Raw genomic sequence first — 19710 nt, forward strand, 5'->3', positions numbered from 1 at the left:
CACAAGGAAGTAAGTTGAATAGATACCCTTGTTTACCTGGTTGCCCGGGACGAGTTCTATCGCGTCCTTTGCGAGAAGATTGACGATTTCCTCAAGGATGATCTTCTGGTGGTCCAAGGAATGTATTTTTTGTCGTGGAGGGTGGTTGCGGGGGCGCTCTAGCAGTTCGATGCAGTATCCTGCGGACACTGTGGACAGCACCCATCTGTCCGATGTTATCCCTTCCCATGTCTGGGTGAAGTTGGAAATACACCCCCCTACTGGGGATGCGTGGGAAGGGACCCTGAGCTGAGCGTCACTGCTTTGCTGGAGGCATACTGCCTCTGCCGGGGCTGCCTCTACCTCTACCACGGATTCTTTTGTTACCTCTGCCGTAACTTTGGGTAGTCTGCTGGTTGCCACCCCATGATGTACCCTGTCCCTGTGTATAATTGGAGCCAATGTGAATTTTGGCCGCGTGAGCGACGAAAATTACCATTCCCTCTTTGATTGGGGGGCTTATTCGTCAATTGACCCAGGGACTTTGGAGTATCATACTCGTCTTTGTCAGATTTTAGTGCGTCCTCTACCGCTTTGCCAAACAAGACATTCGGTTCGACCAGCATGTCAATAAGGGTCGCCTGAGTTTCGGGTTTAAACCCTGACTGTTTTAGCCAGGCGTGCCTTTTAATGACAGTGCTCTCTACTATGAGCCGGCCTGCATTATCTGAGGCGTCAAAGGTTGTCTTCAGGATGCAACCTGACAAGGCTCTACCCTCCGACGCGATCTGGGCCAACTGACCCTTTAGTGGTTCGGGAGCGGAGTCAATGAGAGCAGCTACCTGCTCCCACTGGTGGCAATTATAGCTTGCCAGCAGAGAGGTGGTGTTGGCGATTCTTGCTTGGTAAGCGGAAGTGGAAGTGGAGGCTACCTTCCTTCCTAACCCATAAAGTCTTTTGCTGTCTTTATCTGGGGGAGCCTGAGATGATGAGTGGTGTCCCGCTCTCTTTCTGGTATTAGTAACTACCAAGGAGTCGGGCTTCAGTTGCCCCCTTATGTAAAGATGGTCTCACTGTGCGGCCTGGAAAGTGTTCTCTATTCTGGGGTTTACAGCCCTGGTAAGGTTAGGATTAAGAAGGGAAGGATCAATCCTACTTTGTATTCACTTGAGAATAGGAATGGCTTGAGCAATGGGTTTCTTGTGTCCCACTAGCTCTTCTGCAAAGTCCCTTTCCTCTTGTGCCCCTTGAGTGTCGATGCGGAAGTGTTCTGCCGCTCTAGCCAAGACCTCATTTAGCAGGGGCTGGTTATCTACTGGAGAGTCGGTAACCTGAGGTTCTTTGTCAACAGGAGAGTCTATATTGTAGAACTCTGTGATGTCTTCCTCCTCCCCATCCTGGCCCTCGTCATCTCCATAATAATCTACCCCCGTTTGGTCCTCCAACAATTCTATGTCTGGGTCCTCACCAGACTGTTGGTAAGGTTGGATATAGTAAGGGACCGAGCTTAGGCCCTGGGTTGGAGTCTGAAACCGAGGTCTTTTATTAGGAGACTGAGGGTCCCTGGATCCCGAGGGAGTAGCATAGTCTGGGACATTTTGAAAACTAGAAAAATAATTGGGGTATTTTTCGTAGAAGACAGCCATGAAGGACATCCGTCTCATGACCCTGTCCATAGAGCTCCATTCTCTGGAGCTTGGGATAACCACCTCTTGCTGAGGTTTTTCCCCTATTCCCATGTCCTTAGGAGTGGGAGGGATTGCCTTAGGCTTAGAGACAGGGACAGAAGTTTTAGATGTGTCCTTTTCTGAAGACTTGTTTTTGTCCTTGTGTACCTGGGGTGCAGAAATAGAGTGTGATGGCTTTTTCTGCTGTTTGTCCCCTCCCCCCCGAGTAGAAGAGTGTTTTCCTGATGTTTTGACTACATTAGAATCTTTTGACGCCTGGTGTCGAGATTCGGGGGTGTCTAAGGCACTATCGGAGTCCTTGGAGCGTGCACGCCGACTTTCGGAGGCAGACGCCGAACGGGCTGCCGGAGCCGACTTTGAGCGTGCTGCTTGGGGATGGAGGTCAGCTTCGTCGTCTGCAGAGTATACGTCCATGACTTTGGGGAGCGAGGCACCTTTAGCAACTGTGGAAGGTTGCCTTGTGTCATGAGGCGATCTCGACCTGGAACGCCCAGAGGACACCGATTCCGTGGACCGCTCTCGACGTGCCTCTTTTCCGAGCGCTCGACACGTGTGTCGAGTCCCGGTTGGGATTTGTGTGTTTAGATGTAGTGGTGATGGTAGCGCTCGTGTCGCCGGGTGTGGTCCCCATAACTGCCCTGCCGGACAATCCTCCGGGGTCGGGGACTAGCGCTTGGGTGTCTTTCGACACCCCTGTGCCCTGGCCGTCTGAAAAGGCGACGTTGCTGCCGTCACTGAAGGCACCCACTGCTTCCATGGCCTCGAGCTGCCTGGCGTGGTGGGCCCAACGCTTAGCGGAGCGGCCTTTGAGTGTTTTTGCTTTAAAAAGCTTACACGCTTTGCAGTTCGCCTCGGGGTGGTCCCTCGGCAAGCAAAGATTACAGGTGGCGTGTTTGTCAACGCAAGGGTACTTGTGGTAACATTTAAATGGAGTACTCTCCATATGTCACCTGAAGGCAGCGGGCTAGTGTATGTAGGAAATAATAAGTGTAGAGTATGTTTCCACCCCCCACTCTCCCTACTTGTAGGGCCGAGGCCAGAGGCCGGCCGAGGCCAGAGGCCTTCCGAGGCCCAAATCCATCGTGCAGCTCTCGACGGTTGTTGTTCTTCGGACCGGCGTCGAACTTCGATGTCTCGATGAGGGAGTGAAAGAACAGGGAATAATTATTGATTTTTTACAAAATGGCTGAAAGCCAGGGAACTCCGCGGAATGTTTCCGACCAGTACGGCGGAAAAAAATAATCTGAGGGTCCTACACGCGTGAGGGATCATGGGTACAGTGGACGTCACATTAGGGATAGTATTACTGGCACGCCCTGTGTCGACGCCCATTTTCGAGTTTCGAAAAACAAACAGTAATACTCCCCGCAGCTTCCACTAGATGTCGGCCTATGCACAGCATGTGATCTAAGCAGATTCCACAAGCCTCAGAAATATATATATATATATATATATATATATATATATATATATATATATATTTCTGTAACAAATAAGAGATGGGGAACAAGACGTGATATATGTTCTTCTCCATACAAGAGCTGCAATAAGTTTCTCTTAAACGGTACCTGTGATTGAGTGCCTTGATCCATTTAATGAAGACATTCCATTCACTTCCCGAAATGTTACTAAATGTCCAGTTTCAAGCTTGTGTGGATGGTTTTCAAGGCAAGTGACAATTCCCGGATCAGACTGAAAATGCACAAAGACCATTTTAAAGAGGTATATTTCCAATGTACCATGTCCACTCTACTTGTAAACAATTTGTTTAGGTCTCACAAGCATGCATTGTGGAAATAAACAACCAAGTTTAAAAAGAAAGGGGTTCTTTGTGTTTCAGTTTGTTCTCTTGAAAGATAAGGTTTCCAACTGCAATGTATTTGCACTGTGAGGCCACATACACCCACTGCACTGCGAATCAGTCAAACATTCGCACTTAATAGGAAGATGTTTCGCGGTCAATGGAGTGTATTTAATACATAACAGTGCATACCAGTAGCATCATAACATTTAAACTTACCAGGTGGCTCCATCAAGGATATCATGACCCTGCAGAAGATTTACATTTCTTCACTTATTGCATTCTGGAACAAGTAATCTTGAGTTGCATTAATTGAATATATTATACATGTTGGATTGGAAATGTATGACAATTCAATCTTTAGAGTATCTCGTCTAATGCCCAGCAAATGCATTTCAGATTTCTAAATTGAATAAAATAGACTCAAGCAAAGCTAAATAAAAAATAAAAAAAGCCCATAATGGGTGTTCCCAGTGACATGCCTGGTAATTTTTCAACATTTTAAAAGAACCTTTTTAAAAAAAAATGTTGTGTAGTACAGCCAGTTAAGACTTTTTATACATACAAAGAAGTATCAATACCAGCAATAAAAAAATAAGAATCAACTGTTAAACATAAATGAATCACACACTAAAAGCATCCAATGTTTGCTTGAAAAAACACCTGAATTTGGTAGAATGATATCAAGGTCATGCCGTTATTCATAAGAGCTCCCATATTAAACCCTTAGGACCCGATGTCACCTCCGGGTTACCATACGCCAGCACGTAACCTCTGCGAATGAGGATTAAGTGCTCATAGTCCAATAATAGATGTTTAGTAGATGCCACGAGAGTGGAGCCATACAGTCTACAAGTTCTTAATTCTCTGCTTTTCTTGTTTCTTGAGCCCATTACTTCAAGTGTTTCAACTATGTTGAACTTAACTTGCAGGTATTCTCCAACTACCATATTGTTGGGGACATCACGCAATGTTAAATAGCTTCCAGTAAAGGTTCACCAGACATCAAATCAATGCAGAGTTTACACCGCACAGACCTAATTCTTCATAAAGATATTCAATGATTTTTCAGCAGGTTTCACTTTATACATCTTGATAAATCGAATTGATAGAATAACCACGATATTCTGCTGCAAAGGTTCTAACATCACACAACTGCTGAAGTGCCATGACGTGTTATTTTCTATTTGCGCATCCCATTTCAGTTTATGGTTAATTGTAATGCCCAGGTGTTAGGGAGATTAAGCAGTTTTCTGCTTAATCCCCTTCTCCTAGTGAGACCCCCACAACATTTTGCTTGACTTCTGGACCTTTCTCTTTCTATCCTGATTGAGGGGAGCCTTTTCCCCTCATTCATTGTTATGTGCTCTGACTTTTGGGGAACTGTTCTTTTTGTATTACCTTATTTTATGGAGTCCGATTACCTCTATATCTCTTAAAGGCATCTGTGTTACACTTTTGCAGCACACAGCACCCTATGTGCAGTGTTGCTGGGAACCCCTTGGGTTCTCTCTGGATATTCTTTGACTATCTTTAAGAACTACTGTTCTTAAGGATACAGGGATACTTTATATCCTTCCTAAAACTCTACTTATGAGAGATTAGCACACACCATCCTATATGGAGTGCTAAGGGGATAGTATTGTCCTACTAGCTGCCTGCTCCTGTGACCAAGTCACAGTGACAACCCTACAGTTATGGCTGGTGGCAGTGGACATGTTCTACCAGCTATTGTGCTATGTTTTACCACAGACTTACATCACTGTCTCAGTTGTGCACAATAGGGTCAACATGGTGGCTTCTTTCTTTTTTTTGCCATTTCTCATGTGGCTGTCCTTTGTTAGCCCTTATTCTACCATTCTGGAAGGGGAAGGTCTGTGTGTGAGTTTTGCCTTTGGAAGGAAACCTTGGGTGTCCCGCCTAGGCTCCAGTGTGTATGTGAAGGCAGGAAGCAGGGGGAGGAGTTTTACACTCCCTTGCACTTTGTCTGTGAGTGCCTGAATGGAACTAATCCTCACTTAGAGGCGGCTGTCCTAATTGGACAGCCACCCACCCCTTTCTGTAAACGGCTGGGAGAGTTTGCAGAGGAGTGAATGGGAAATCTGAATAAAAGGTGAGGCTCCTGAGGCAGAAGGCAAGTCGACCACTGCAACAAACGCCGGCAGACACTTCCAGTAACCGTGAAGCGACCAGTGCTGTCATGGCCACGTTTTGTTTTTGACGGAAGAGCTACAAAGAGGTTGCCTCCTTCCCTTTGGCTGGTGGGTACCAAACAGCCCCAAGACGAACTGCAGATTGAGGCATCCCCTCGGTGCTGTGACCTTCCGGGGCTGCAAACCGTGAATACCAGGCGAACTCCGACCCATTTGCAAAGCAATGTCTTCGCAAGCACAAATCTGCCCAGAACTTTGGTGAGCTCCAGTTGGACCTTGAGAGGCACGATCCCACTCATCCAAATCCCCTCACCAGAGTGCAGGACTGTAGAATCGACAAAGACCGACCGGCCGATAACCGTCCTTTGTTGGAGCCAATAAAAAGGCACCAAAACCGCAGACCAACGAGGAAGACCGAAGAAATTTGTGTTGAGAGTGCTCTCTCGTGACTGCTGCTGTGACATTTCATTCAGAGTCTTTTTTTTCATCACCAGACCAAGGAATCAGGAGACCGGGTCAGTCGCTGCTGCACAAAAGAGAATCCAGCTACGTTTGTTTCTTCTAACCAAAAGGTACTGTGGGGATAAAGGTAGAACTTAACTTAAACCGAAGAGTCGCTCCAGTGTGACTGGAGTGTGTTACAAGGTGTTTAGGTGTCTATCCATACCTCTGGCCCAGGCTTAACAGCTTGTGTTATTAAGGGTGTCCTTTAGGGTGCCATTTGCAGGGTTATCATGCTAAGCATTTTTTAAGTGACTAGGATACTTTGCCTTTCTAGCTGCTACATAACATTTTTCTCCACTCATACACTGACTTTTGGATAGTTAGGAATTGGACTGCCCAAGCGCTAGATATCCTTAAAAAGTGTTACTACAAGGTGAATTGTTGTTAAAGTGTGAATAACCCACCTTTTCCTTCCCTTCCTACAGACATCGTCTTATGTGACTTCATTACGTGAATGCAATTACTGTTTTTCTGTAATCAATGCGAGTGCGCGGCACTACTAGTAATACGGTAGAACTGTCATTATTTGTAACAATTGTAACTGTGAGCAAATACAATTGAAGCAGTCACCTTTGAAAAGTGTTGTTTACAATTCCTGTGTATTGGTTAGACTAGAAGAGTATTTACTTACCTGCCTTGTGTATATAAAATAAATATGCTTTAATATAACTTTGTGTTTAAGCGTTTCTTTGGACTATTGTATTAACTGGGTTCAGTGTACTTAGCTACAGCTTACATCCTCATCCTAAAATAAGTTTGGGTGCTCTGCCATTCTACCAGATCCTTTGGGTACTACAGAATGATAGAGTTGGGGACAGGTATACTAAGGGATAGGTCTTGCCTCCAAGCTGATTTTAGGAAAACTCCCCAACAATAAGTCATCAACATGTTGGACTATATCCATTACATTTTGATTCAGACTTCAAGTGTATTTGGAGCTAATTTGTCAAAATGTTAGTACAAATCTTGGCTGGAGCATCAAGCATGTCCAGGAATCTATAGCACAAAGGATCACAAAGTGGCCCTCTTTTATAAACTGGGTTGATGATACTGTCCCCCACAACTCTCAGGAAGAATGCCTATTGTACTGATGCCTATAAACAGCCTACGTAGCAAATCAGCACATAATCTACGATTCATCTTTAGAAGGGCATTACATAATCCATCAGTTCCAGGGGCACGAGACTTAATAGATTTAATTATTGCTAAGTCATGGGCTTGATGTTCATAGCGCCGTGTATTTTTGTCTTAACTACTCATCTCACCAGAAGGCCTAGCACCGATGGTTTTTGCAATGTACATTTCCCAGTCTGCCTTAGCAGCACCAGTAAAGTGTGGCGAATTCAAGTGTAATTTACTAGTTTCCAGAAAGAGTTAGTGTCATTACTTCTGGCACAATAAGTTGAGAGTCATCAGCATTCAGTATTTTTCGGCCAGACATGACCGCTCAGCCATCTACCAAAAGTAGCTTTGTGTTACTAGCAGCAAGCACACATTCTTGTGCTGTCAAGGAAATGTGACATTCTACTGAGATATCTTCTTCACACTCTTAAAGCATTGCTGACCTCTTTATCGTGTGTAGATGGTTAGTGTTTTATAAATCAGTCATTAGTGACCATGGGTTCATATGCTACTCAGTGTGTCTAGCTGTGTACAATGTCTATTCCCTCATTGCGATGAATGGATCATCTACCATCCCTCCTAACGGGATGGGGGCGATTGTCAATATATTGACACAGCCCACCCCCTAAGAGATTATAGAGGTCCTCCCACTTGTTTTGGGCAGACATTCAGCACCTAAAATGGCCGTTGTTACGCAGAAACCTGTGCAGTTCCCTTAGCGACCACTGCAAAAAGTTTAAGACTACAGGTGTTAGCAGTAACCCTAATTGGTAGCAGTCTGTACCACCCAGATTTACCTGGTAGCTGTGGCTGAGCAGTCAGACTTCTCTCAAGAAGAGTTAGGCAGTATATAGAGTATACCAGAGCTTTGGTATAAAAGTAAATAATTATTTATTTAAAAACACACTTGTAAAAATATACTGGCACTAATATGTCAAGCAAGTTCAAACAGTCACTAGAAGTATATACACCTCCCTGATTAATTATTCGACAAGTTTTAGGAAAAGAACACCACTTATTATCAAAACAGAGGCGAGCGCTTAACCAAGATGGCACTCCAAAAATTATTTAAAAAGGGAGAGAAAAGGCAGCAATACGAAAACACACAATACCAACACTTTTAACAGAACCACAGCAAGTCAAGAAAGGTAGAGTCTACTGTAGAGAAAGAAAGTTCATAGGCCAGGCCCCCTCTTGGAGAGAGCAAGGCGGAATGTGCCCAAGATCACACAGTTCAGGGTAGTTTGCGGTAAAGTTCGTGGCACGGTTTCCGGACGAGGTTGGTTGATACAAAAGTTAGTTAAAAGAGAAGAGAAGGACAAGCCCTCGGATTGGAGAAAGACTTCAAACACTTTCAACGCGGTTGAACGAAACGGACAACCGCATTTGCACAGTACCTTAAAACGGAGAGGGAGCTGTAGCTGAGGCAGACGTTCCTGGTAGTTCCTGCAGGCTCACGGTTCCTGAAGCGACTGCCGGACTGACAAGAAGTAGGAATACTGGAGGGTCCTGCACTACCCAGGGAAGAAACCAGCAGCAGAGCAAAGCAACGAATAAAAGGTGCGCTCCTTAAAACCCAAGCAGGTTCCGACTTTCCTGGCTATCCGGCCCACTGTAGCTCTGTACAGCGAATTCGAGGAGGGGTCCTGGCTTGCAGTTTGGGCGAACTGGTTGGTCCCACCAGCTCAAGGGAAGACGTTTCCTGGAGGATCTTCTCTGTCGTCGGATTCTGAAGATTCAGACCTGCAGCAGGGCTTCACCTGGTGGTCCAGTTGTTGTAGGGGTCTTCTTCTGCCAGTTCCTCGTTGGTTCTTTCGTTCCAGTGGCGACTCTGCCTTTCCAGTCCCAGAGACCTGCTTTTTATGCAGTTTTCCCCCATTCATACAGCCTGGCTGTCAATCACACAGCAGGGTGGCTGTCCCGGCAAGGACAGTCCCCTCAGCCAATCAAACAGGAGTGCGACTTGGGTTACCAAGGGAACCCATGGCAGGGGTCTGAGGATCCCTCCCTCACATCCTGACTTACCTAGACTTTCATGCGCCTTAAGGAGGGCTTCTGTGCAGAAGCCCGCGAAAAGACAGCGAATAAGGAGTCATCCCCAGTTTGGCGCGCAGAGAAAAACACAATAAACCCAGCCAGAGACAAAATAAAATGTATTTGGTCAAGCCGGTCTATGTTTGAGGCTAATATAATAGCCTAAAACATTACCACGTTTATATAAGAGAATCGCGGTAGAAAAGTTAGGATAGATACCACTGCCACCAGCCAGGTCTTAATGTAAAGGGAGCAAAACAATGCTCCAAGAGGTACAGACAAAAAGGAATAAGAGTTAACCCTTTCCAAAACTCCATTTAAGGTGGGGTGTACTGGGTCTGTGGTTTAAAGTGACTAAAATAAAGTTAAAGGCAACTTTACCCTTTTCTGGGGGACAGTAGTCAGCCCCAGAAAATGGAGTCAGTGGGAAGTCTCAAACACAACCCTGTGTCACTGCACTGAAGGTGCTTTGTAACACACATGCAAATATGAGCACATGGAGTAGGTGAGGCTCCAGTGCTCAAGATCACACAAAAAGTGAAAACATACACAGCAAAACACATCTAAGAGTGGGAAAAAGGCTCACACTCTTACCAGGTGAAAAAAATAAATCCTAGAAATCCAGCAAAGCTGCTGAGGGACTCATTAGGTAAGGGAAATCAGCCATTTATGAGAATTCTCCATAACACGGGGGCTGTGCCTGTAGGCTGTGTCCATCCAGAGTACACAGGTCTATGAGTTTGGCGTGCCATGAACATAGGAAAATGTGTGTGGATTAGCTCTCCACATTATCCTGAGGTTTGTTTAACATCATTCCATTTAATTAAACATTTAAAAAAAGCCCAGGCGAGCGCACACCCACCGTGTAGATGGTCGAATTCCACAATCACCCTCAGTGAATTTCTTGTATTTTTAAAGCTGCACAAGTTAACTTAGAGTGAAGTATTGTTCAGATACTTTGAATCCTTGTAACATTTTCTTTTGTAACTTTGTGGTTACCAGTGCAATGTATCCAGTATGGGCTGGTGGCAATGGATATTTTTGTACCGTATTCTGAACATTTTACTCATCCACTTTTAGTAATTGGAAGAGTAACTAGCTCTTTAAAATGGTTGTGCCACATGATTTTCACATCTCCTTTGGCCACGGATGCCTCTGGCCTTCTTCCTTTGGTCTGCAATTGCCATACATGGGACGTCCTTTCTCAGGCAGGGAAAACTGCTGCTTTACTGCACAAAGTGGTGGTCTGTGTGTGTGGTTGGATGTGGGGGGCTGGGACCGTCGGCACCAGTCCACATCCAGGTCATATGATGCATGCGCCCCCTCCCCCCGCCCCGAGTGTCTGTTGCTGGGCAGATTGTTTGGTGAGTGGCTATCCATGATTGGATAGTGTGAGGGGTCGGAAGCATGAGGCAGACACAAGGGTGGCATTTTGGTTGCTACAGACTGTTATTGAAAGTAAAAGTGGGTTGGGGAAACTCATATCTTTCCCTAAAGCTACGAAGGGGTTCCCTACCTCAACCAAAACTAGTAGTGTTTGTCAGGATGTCAAATCAAAAAGTGTACACTGTCCTATGTCCAAAACCTATTTCCGTTCCTGAGACTTAAAACTAAGAATAAGGTGAAAAAGGGGGTTTTCTCTGTAGCTTGTGTAGAACATAAAGTTAACAAAATCGGGTGCTCAAAAGAAGATCCCCTCCTCTTAATAGTTTTCAAAGTCTCAATGTTCCTTATACCAGGTGGGAGGATTCCCTTCCAATGACTTAGTTTCTGCACGGTCCTTCCCAGTCCGTCAGGTACTGAGGCAATGAAGAATAGTGACAATGGTGGTTTCTTTATTCATGCAAGAACCAGAACTTGGTTCACTATCCTGCCAAGTCTGTTCTTAAACTTCATTTATACAAAGATCTCTTATTGCAGTTCTTCCCAGTCTTCCTGAGCCAACCACAGTGCCAGGGGAAGTGGCTTCCTTACCCTGGTGTTTCCACTGCTACTGCTACTGCCACTGTTTTCTACGGGCCCCAGCATCTCCCCACCCATCCACATACCTTGCTTCCAGTTCCGCAATTGGCTTCGGTCTTCCTGGACGCCTGTGGTCTGCTGTGGGCTTTCCCCCTTTTCTTTTCATCCTTTTCGAACTGTGGCCACTGCTCCTTGTCCATCTTCCTCTGATTGGCGGGGCTCCTTCACCCCACATGTACCAACCTTCGGGGAGGTCGGGAGTGTCACAGTCTTTGCTCTGTGAGTGCTCCTTTTCCACTGGACTGTCTCGGCAGTGGCTCTCTACCTTCACAACACCTGGTATGCCCCCCATGCTTCTCGTGGGGAGGCTGGGTTTCGGTTTCTCCAGAAAAGGTTAGACTCTTTGTCCAGTCTTTGCAAAGTGATTCTCCTGGGCTTTCTCCAGCCCTTGGATGGTGTGCAAAGGTTCCCCCTTTCTTTGGCAGAGTATCTGCTTCACAGCCCCATCTCCTGCAGCACGACTTCCCTGCTCCTTCAGGGAGGAATAGACAACACTTCCTCGTTTCCTTCCTCTATTTCTACTCGCCTTGGACCAATGAGCAGCAGGCAACAGATAGACTGCACTAGATGGTTCTCAGGAGTGCTCTTCCTGCCTAGCCTCCTCCTCAACTCAGTACTTGTTTCAAGTTTAGACCAATCATGTTGGTTCTCCATGGCAACTGTATTACTCCATGTATCTTCCTGGTCCCAGTAGGGAGAATTGTGCTGTTTCCCGAAATACAGCAGGTGGATGATGGATGACTGGTATATGTAGTATGAATGGTATAGTATGAAATTACTGAATGCAAAAAGTCTGACCCCCAAAAATCCGACCCCTGTTTTTCCACAGATATATATGTGGGGGGGTAAAGTTAATAAAAATGTATAGGGGTAAGGTGGGAGGGCTGTGGGGAGTCTCCTCCCACATATATATTTGCGGATAAAAATAAAAGTCGGACTTTTGGCAGTCAGACTTTTGCATTCGATCATTTCACGCAGATCCGTATGAATATACCAATTTCCTCTCAGAATATTATTATTAGGGAGTGCGCATGAGTGTTGATTGTGTTGAAGAGACTGCCAGGTTCTAACACTGCGCTGTTCTTTCCCCATGGATTGTGTTGCTGCTGACATCGTTGTGTCAGAGGAGGAACAGAAAACAGTTCATAACCCCTGCCTCCGTCGCAGAGTGCGCAGGAGTGTTGTTTGTGTTGCTTGGGGTGTGCGGCTGCTAAAAATAATCTATGGCGGGCCGAGCTCAAGCGAAGAAAAGCGGCTTTGCTTACAAAGACTCAAATAAGAGTAGTAACCTTGATGAAATTACAAGCGTCCCAACTCTTTCACTCGCACCCAGTGATTACCCAGCTGAAACGCCTGAAATACATAGACCTCACCATTTTACGAGGCTTCAGCGCTGCTTCCTGTCTGCAAGATCGGGTGTAACGACTGGAGGCGGACCCTTTTGCATTGTAAATCCTGCAGCGGCGGCTAGTGCGAAATGTGGTAATTCTATTGCCTCAACCTCAGCGGCGAGTGATATATTTCTAAACTGTATTTCTAGCAGTCCTGTATTCATAAACAAGAGTTCCCAGGCGCATTGTAATGCAAGTGAGACAAATGTTGATTTACATACACCCTACAATGTATTTACAGCAGAAAGACCCAGTGAGAATGCCGAAGCACTTGAACTTGCTACATAATGGGACACGGATTGTCGAAGAGTGCCTTCTTTGAGGGTATTAGCATGGCGCACAGCAGCGTTATCATACAATCTATCTACTCAAAATGAGAGCAATACAAATACGAAAGAAAAAGTCCCATATGAATATAATTGTGAAGGCACTTTTGAAAATAGTGTTAAATACACACAAAGGGTTGGAGAGACTGTGACGAATGCTCAGCAAGAAGAGAGTTTACAATATAAATCATGATATCCAAACAAATAAACAACCTACTTACCCAATGTCAGCAAATGAGTGTGCATTGCTTACTAGCACGCTTGCATCTACGCGTGAAAGCACACAAAGCAGTACCATGGAATCTTTAAGGCGCGATTCCTTTGCTGTAGTGGACAAGGGGCCTCATTACGACCCGGGCGGTAAGAGAATAACTGTGCCAGTAAAGGATTACCGGCATCGCTTACTGCTCCGGCCGATTATGACCTAATAAAGCGCTATTAGCGGCACCGTAATTAACGGTGCCGCTAAAAGAGCCAAGGGCGCGGGCACGCGACCACCCATGCCGTAAATACCGGCATGGCGCAAACAGGGGAACATCAATAGTCACGCGGACATGCAATTAACGCCCCAGTGAAGGCCGTAAAGTACCTTACCGCCATGGTGCAAATACCGGCATCGCGGACCACCCGTAAACGGCCATGTGCAGTCTTCCAACTGCCACAGGTGCACACAATCCGCACAGGTGGAGGCAATACAGACTGGGCCAGCAGAAAAGGAGCACACCACACCCCTTCCCACACCCAGTCACACTCCACCAATGATTCCAATACTACTAGCAATGCAGGGGCTGGAGGACTTGATTGCAGTGGAAGTGCTACAACAACAACAACAGGCAGCACAGAGGAGACGCAGGAGGAGAAGGAGGGCGAGGCAGGGCCAGCATGCCCCACCAGTGCAGCCAGTGGCACCACGCAGGCAGCCCCCAATTCCACGCATCAGAGCCAGTCCATTCAACCTAACCCCTGAGCAGATCCACACCCTGTACGGTCTGGACCGGGTCACCATCACCACCATTGTGGACATGATACATGACGACATTGTCAGCCTGATTGAAACACGCACCGCCATCCCACCCCTACTGAAGGTAGTGTCTGTGCTCCACTTCCTGGCCACAGGCCCCTACCAGCACTCAGTGGGGCACATGCATGGCATTTCACAACCATTATTCTCACGTACGCTGAACCAAGTGCTTGGTGCCCTACTCAAGCACACAGACAGCCACATTTCCCTACCACAGTCTGCCCAGGAGATCTCAAACACCAAAGTAGGTTTCCATTCACTGGCCGGCCTCCCTGGTTGCATTGGCGCCATCGACTGCACCCATGTGGCATTTGTGGCCCCACATGCATGGAGGTACCGTACCGCAACCGTAAGCTATACCACTCAATCAACGTGCAAATGGTATGTGACTCAAAACAGGATCATCACACATTGTTGTGCCCGATTCCCCGGATCAATCCATGATTCAATGGTCCTGCGGAACTCCACGATACCACGCTACATGGAGCGACATGCAGGGCAGAGATCCTGGCTTCTCGGTGAGTCGCATGTTATGCCAATGGAAATTTGATGCGGGTAGGTGATTGAGGTATAGATGCATACTTCACCTGGCTGAGATGGGGGGTATAGATGCATACTTCACCTGGCTGAGATGGGGGGTATAGATGCATACTTCACCTGGCTGCAAGTGCCAGAGGGAATGGACCATGCTCACACCCCAAAGCAGCCCAGACTGGACCCGACACCTGACCACATAATGCAATATGTAAGCAGTCCTACCATGTATATGAAGCAGTGTCACAACCATTCCACAGCCACCTGCATGTGCACTGTACCAAATCAGACCGCATCCCCCCCAACACAATGCAGCTACAAGCAATGCACCAAACACCATCAACTGAAAGGACAGTCCCCCATTACTGCTTACAAAGGAGTCACATGATGGTCCAATACATCAATACACCACTACACTAACACAGAGGCCCAACTGCATTGCATGACACCATTTGTTGTGCGTAGTGAGATCATCATGAGGCTGACATCAACGGTGCCAGGATGAAAGCATACAAATTACTGGACTTCTGCCACAGCACAGTTACAACCGCCGTGGACTAACAGTGCATGAGCACTCACAAGGAACTGGACCCCCCTGCGCCCACCAGTTGATGGCATGCACACCAGTCCATAAGAGGAATACACACATAGCAGTCACATCGTGTGTCTCCATTCATGCATGGAAATGGGGTTCAATTGAAGAAATAAATGCATGCTATGGTGGTCAGTTAATGAGGTCCCATTTGATGTGATGACTTACACATACATTGTTGCCCACATGTAGGTGATGCAGGCTATCCCTTGAAGAGGTGGCTCCTTACCCCAGTCCGGAACCCACAGACCAGGCACGAGGAGGACTATAATCGTGCACATACACGAACCCGTGTGGTGATTGAGCAGACATTTGGCCTTTTGAAGGCACGGTTTCGCTGCCTCAGCAGGTCTGGTGGGGCACTCCTGTACCGCCATGAGAAGGTGGCGAAGATCGTCATGGCATGTGTCATGCTTCACAATATGTGCATCAGACGGAATGTGCCCCTGACGCTGAACTGCAACCACCTGACGAGGATGAGGCAGCACCTCAGGGAGGCAGCAATGCACAGGAGGGACGTGACATGCGTCAGTCTCTGATCAACCAATGTTTCTAGCACACATGGGCGGGGGTTGTTACATGGAGATGGCACTCGGGGCACTGGGTGTGTCAGGGACATGGACACTGTAGACTGTTAACACGTACGCAATGAGCAATGTCCACACATGTGAATTATGAGTTACCAAAATGTGTTTTGAAGAAGCATAACATAGTGAACAAGCCCTCCACCCCACACACCCTCTCCCCCCTCCCCCCTAAACTCCCCCTAAACTCCCCCACACCCTTTCTCCCCCTCTACCCCCTAAACTCCCCCACACACCCTCTCCCCCTAAACTCCCCTAAACTCCCCCACACACCCTCTCCTCCCTCCCCCACACATGGTGTGCAGTAGTGTGCATCAGTGGTCCACATGGCACCAGTATGCAAGTCTGTGCCTACTGGCTTCCCCCTCTTCCAGCACCAGGAGCCCACCTGTCTGATCGGCGCACGTTCCTGCCAGACCTGCGCACGGGGCTCGTCCTGGTAGAACTGGCAGCTGAGGATGTACTTGGTAGCTCGTATAACTGTGGCGGACGCATGTCCTGCATTGCTGCCACCATCTCAGACAGTACGTGCCGCACTGCAGCCATTTCTGCACATATGTCCTTTGAGGATGACTCTATCGCTGACTTCAAGGACGCAGCACATTCCCGGATGTCGTCCCTTATACTACCACATTCAGTTATGTGCTGCATCAAGAGGCCAGTGAGCTCCTGCTGGCGCCTTTGAATGTCCTGGATCCCCTCTTGGATGTTTGGGGCTGCGGTGGATCTTTGAGGGGTTCCCGAATTACTATGTTCCTCAGGCACAGTTGGGATGGGACTGGGAGTTGCAGGCCATGAGTGATCGGAGACAGCCCGTGCATGCTGGTGTCGGGCAGGCTGCATGGGGACAGGAGTGGGGAATGCAGGGGGGCCAGTGGGGAGAGTTGCAACAAGCAGCTGATCCCCTCCCTCATCGCCGGAGACTGCTGCTGTGCTAGCTGTTTCGCCAACTGAGCTGCTTGCAGCCGATGCAGTCCCTTCTGCCGCTGCCACTTGGGTGCTGGTGGCCGTTGTGGGTGCTGCAGTGGGGGCCATAGAGCAGATTGGTGCTGTGGCCTGTGGTGTTGTCTTGGCCTTCCGATTTGGTGCCGGTTGGCCTATGCTCCTTGAAGTGGAGGCCCGGTATTGTCCCTCCTCGGCCCTGGCCTTCTTCCGTGGTGTGGCACCGCTGTCCTCATCACCGCTGTCAGAATGTGTGCCTGTGGGGGACCAAAGGAGGGAGAGGGTTAGTGATGGGTCTACAGGCATTGGACATGCATTGGGGTGGCTGCATTGATATGGATTGGTAGATGAGTCACATTGGGGGGGAGTGACATACAGGTTGCCTCACTCTTGGATGGGTTGCAACACAAATGGGGTGCATCATGCATGTGGACAAGTTGATGCTCTGCACTGCCTGTAGGCAGTCTTGTGCTTATGTGTCTGGTGGACCCTGCTATACATCATTGCACTGTCAGTTCAGGTGGACATCATCATGGTGGTATTGGCATTGTTTGATTAGAGACACCTACCTGCATCGGCTGATGACGGGGCTCCTCTCTCCATGTCCCCGACTCCCTCTATTGACTCAGTGCCTATGGTTGGAGTTTTATGGCCGACTCCGCACCTCCACCTGTCGCCATGCCAAGCTGTCGGTTGGCCTACAGTATACTGAGCACACGTAGACGTAGGTCGTCCCATCACTTGCGGCATTGTTTTGGTGTGTGGGGTGTGGTGGCGACAGCACTGACCCTCTGGGCGACCAATGCCCAAATCTGCTTTTTACGCAGCAGCGCTGGTTGGGTCATTTCATTTGCAAACACCACGTATGCATGCTCCTGCAGTGTTTCTGCCAACATGGTGAGCTCCTCTCTAGAGAAGCGCTCCTGGCACAGCCAATCTACGTTTTTTTTTTTTTACAGCTTTTGGCATCCTAAATTCAAACTGGTGGTGGTTGAGGTATGTGGGAGTTCTGGGGGTCAGATGGCTCCTGGTTCTGGCGGATGGATATAGATTGTGTTTTTAAAAGATGGCCGCCGTGCTCTTTCCCGTTCCTGTGCGATGACGCTACTTCCGGTTCCGCTTATTTACGGTCACCGCTAATAGCGGTTACCGCTATTTGAGGTGACCGTTATTAGCGGTGACCGCTAATGCCGATGGCTAGGTTGCTGGAGGTGCTATTTCCACTGCAGACGATGCTTTTGCGGCATGGCGGCGAGTTCATTAACGGCATGGCACAAAGCTCGTGCCCGTGAACTCGCAATGGGCCGCTTTTAGTGGTCTATTGCCAGCACGGACACGGTAATTACGCCATGCTGGTAATGACCGCTACTTACCGCCTGGGTCGTAATGAGGCCCAAGGTCCTGAGCGACTTAGCAGTATTAAACTCCAAATTTGGAATACAACAAACAGTCCGCTTGTGAACCTGACAAAACTAGTAGTTCAAAGGGGTTTACAAAACATGATCTTGTGCCGATAGCAATGCCGAATCAACAGCTTACAACTGCCGAAAAGCACATACCTTGCCTAAATAAGTCAGTTTCAATAACTCCACTAAAACGGACCAAAGTTGAATGCAGCAGCGAACATAATTTGAATTATTCTCAAAAAAAGACAGCTAGCAAAAGCCTTTTTATGGCCTCGAAGTAACAATACACTGAGCGAAACTCACTCTTCTTCTTCTTCATCCGACAGTTCACCTACCGATTCCCCAGACGTGCCATATAAAAACAACAAAACCAAGACAAGTGCAGCGTGTCATTGCGCAAAGCAGATTAGTATAGGAGGTCACAGTGAACATTTGGCCAGAAATCTAGCGGGAAAGTTGGCCAAGGATCTAAATCCTCTAATAATGTCGGCTTTAACAATTTCAATGACACCATTCACAAAACTTTACGAGCAACTAAATGAAAATTTAAAATATAAGAACGCACTGATTGCTCTCTTAAGCACAAAAATGCTGTCAGTGGAACATGAAATAGCCGTAACCAAACAGGTACTAACAATTGAAAACACCAGGATAGAAGCAAACTCCAGAGTTATGATGGAACAAATTAAAAGCAGCGCTGCCGATAAGCGCTTGTTAGCTGAAGTAGCACGAGAAGCGCTAGTACTAATGAAAGCGCAAAAACAGACATTGAAAAAACTGCGAAAAAGCGAGGCTGGTAAAATTGATGAAAAGGCTACTGGGCTTCATCTAGATCATATCCGCAGCAGGAAATATCAAAAACAGGGCTCGATGGCTACACCTGAACATGTCATAATTGATCTCAGCGATGATCTATACCGGAGTGGAGAAGTCTCAGGTACTGACAAACTCCCAACTAAATGACAGTAAAAGCAAAGGAGAAAAATAATAATATCCAACATGAAGCAGTCGCTAAGATCAAACAGAAAGGGCAACCTCAAGCTGATCAAAGTGCTAAGCCCACATCTGCTAATGGAGATCGGTTGCTGGGCAAGCCTGGTGTGCTGCAGTCTAAGATCGTTTTGAAAGCCTTACAGCAAACAGTGCAAAAAAACTCACAAGATGAGAATGAGCAAATTGAAAGTGCACCCTCAACCTCGGCAAACGCAGACAGTGCTGTGGGGAACCCTGATGTTATGGGGAAACAACTGAATACAACTACGAAGAACGCAGAGCAATCGGAGTAAATGATTTGACACAAAGCAAATGCCTCAACTGAAAGTGCATTCTATTTGATCTTTAACCCCAGAACTAAAGAAACAAATAAAAAGATTGTGGTCAAGACTGACTGAAAAAAAAACTAAAAATCAGAAAAGAAGAAAAATGTCTCAAAAAAATAATTCACAATCTTTCTTGAGGAACATTAAAGCCCTTAACACCACGACCCCCTCAGACAACATACAAGACAAAAAATCTGCCAAAACTACAATGCTAAAGATGGTATCATGTACAACTATTGGAAATAAAACATATGAGAGTGATAATTCTTCCTCGAATGGAGGCTCTTCCATT

General features: G+C 47.1%; 1 protein-coding gene across 2 annotated transcripts in view; it reads right to left on the reverse strand.

Moving 5' to 3' along the window:
- Positions 1 to 19710, reverse strand: part of UBA6 (ubiquitin like modifier activating enzyme 6) — a 1607755-nt gene that overhangs the window by 1184348 nt on the left and 403697 nt on the right. For both annotated transcript variants that reach the window (XM_069630498.1, XM_069630497.1), the window contains exon 9: positions 3236 to 3359. In XM_069630498.1, the coding sequence (XP_069486599.1) occupies positions 3236 to 3359 (124 nt within the window). The remainder of the gene's footprint in view (positions 1 to 3235; positions 3360 to 19710) is intronic.

Source organism: Ambystoma mexicanum, chromosome 6q (genome assembly GCF_040938575.1).
Source record: "Ambystoma mexicanum isolate Mex_15411 chromosome 6q, UKY_AmexF1_1, whole genome shotgun sequence".
NCBI classification, from domain to species: Eukaryota; Metazoa; Chordata; class Amphibia; order Caudata; family Ambystomatidae; genus Ambystoma; species Ambystoma mexicanum.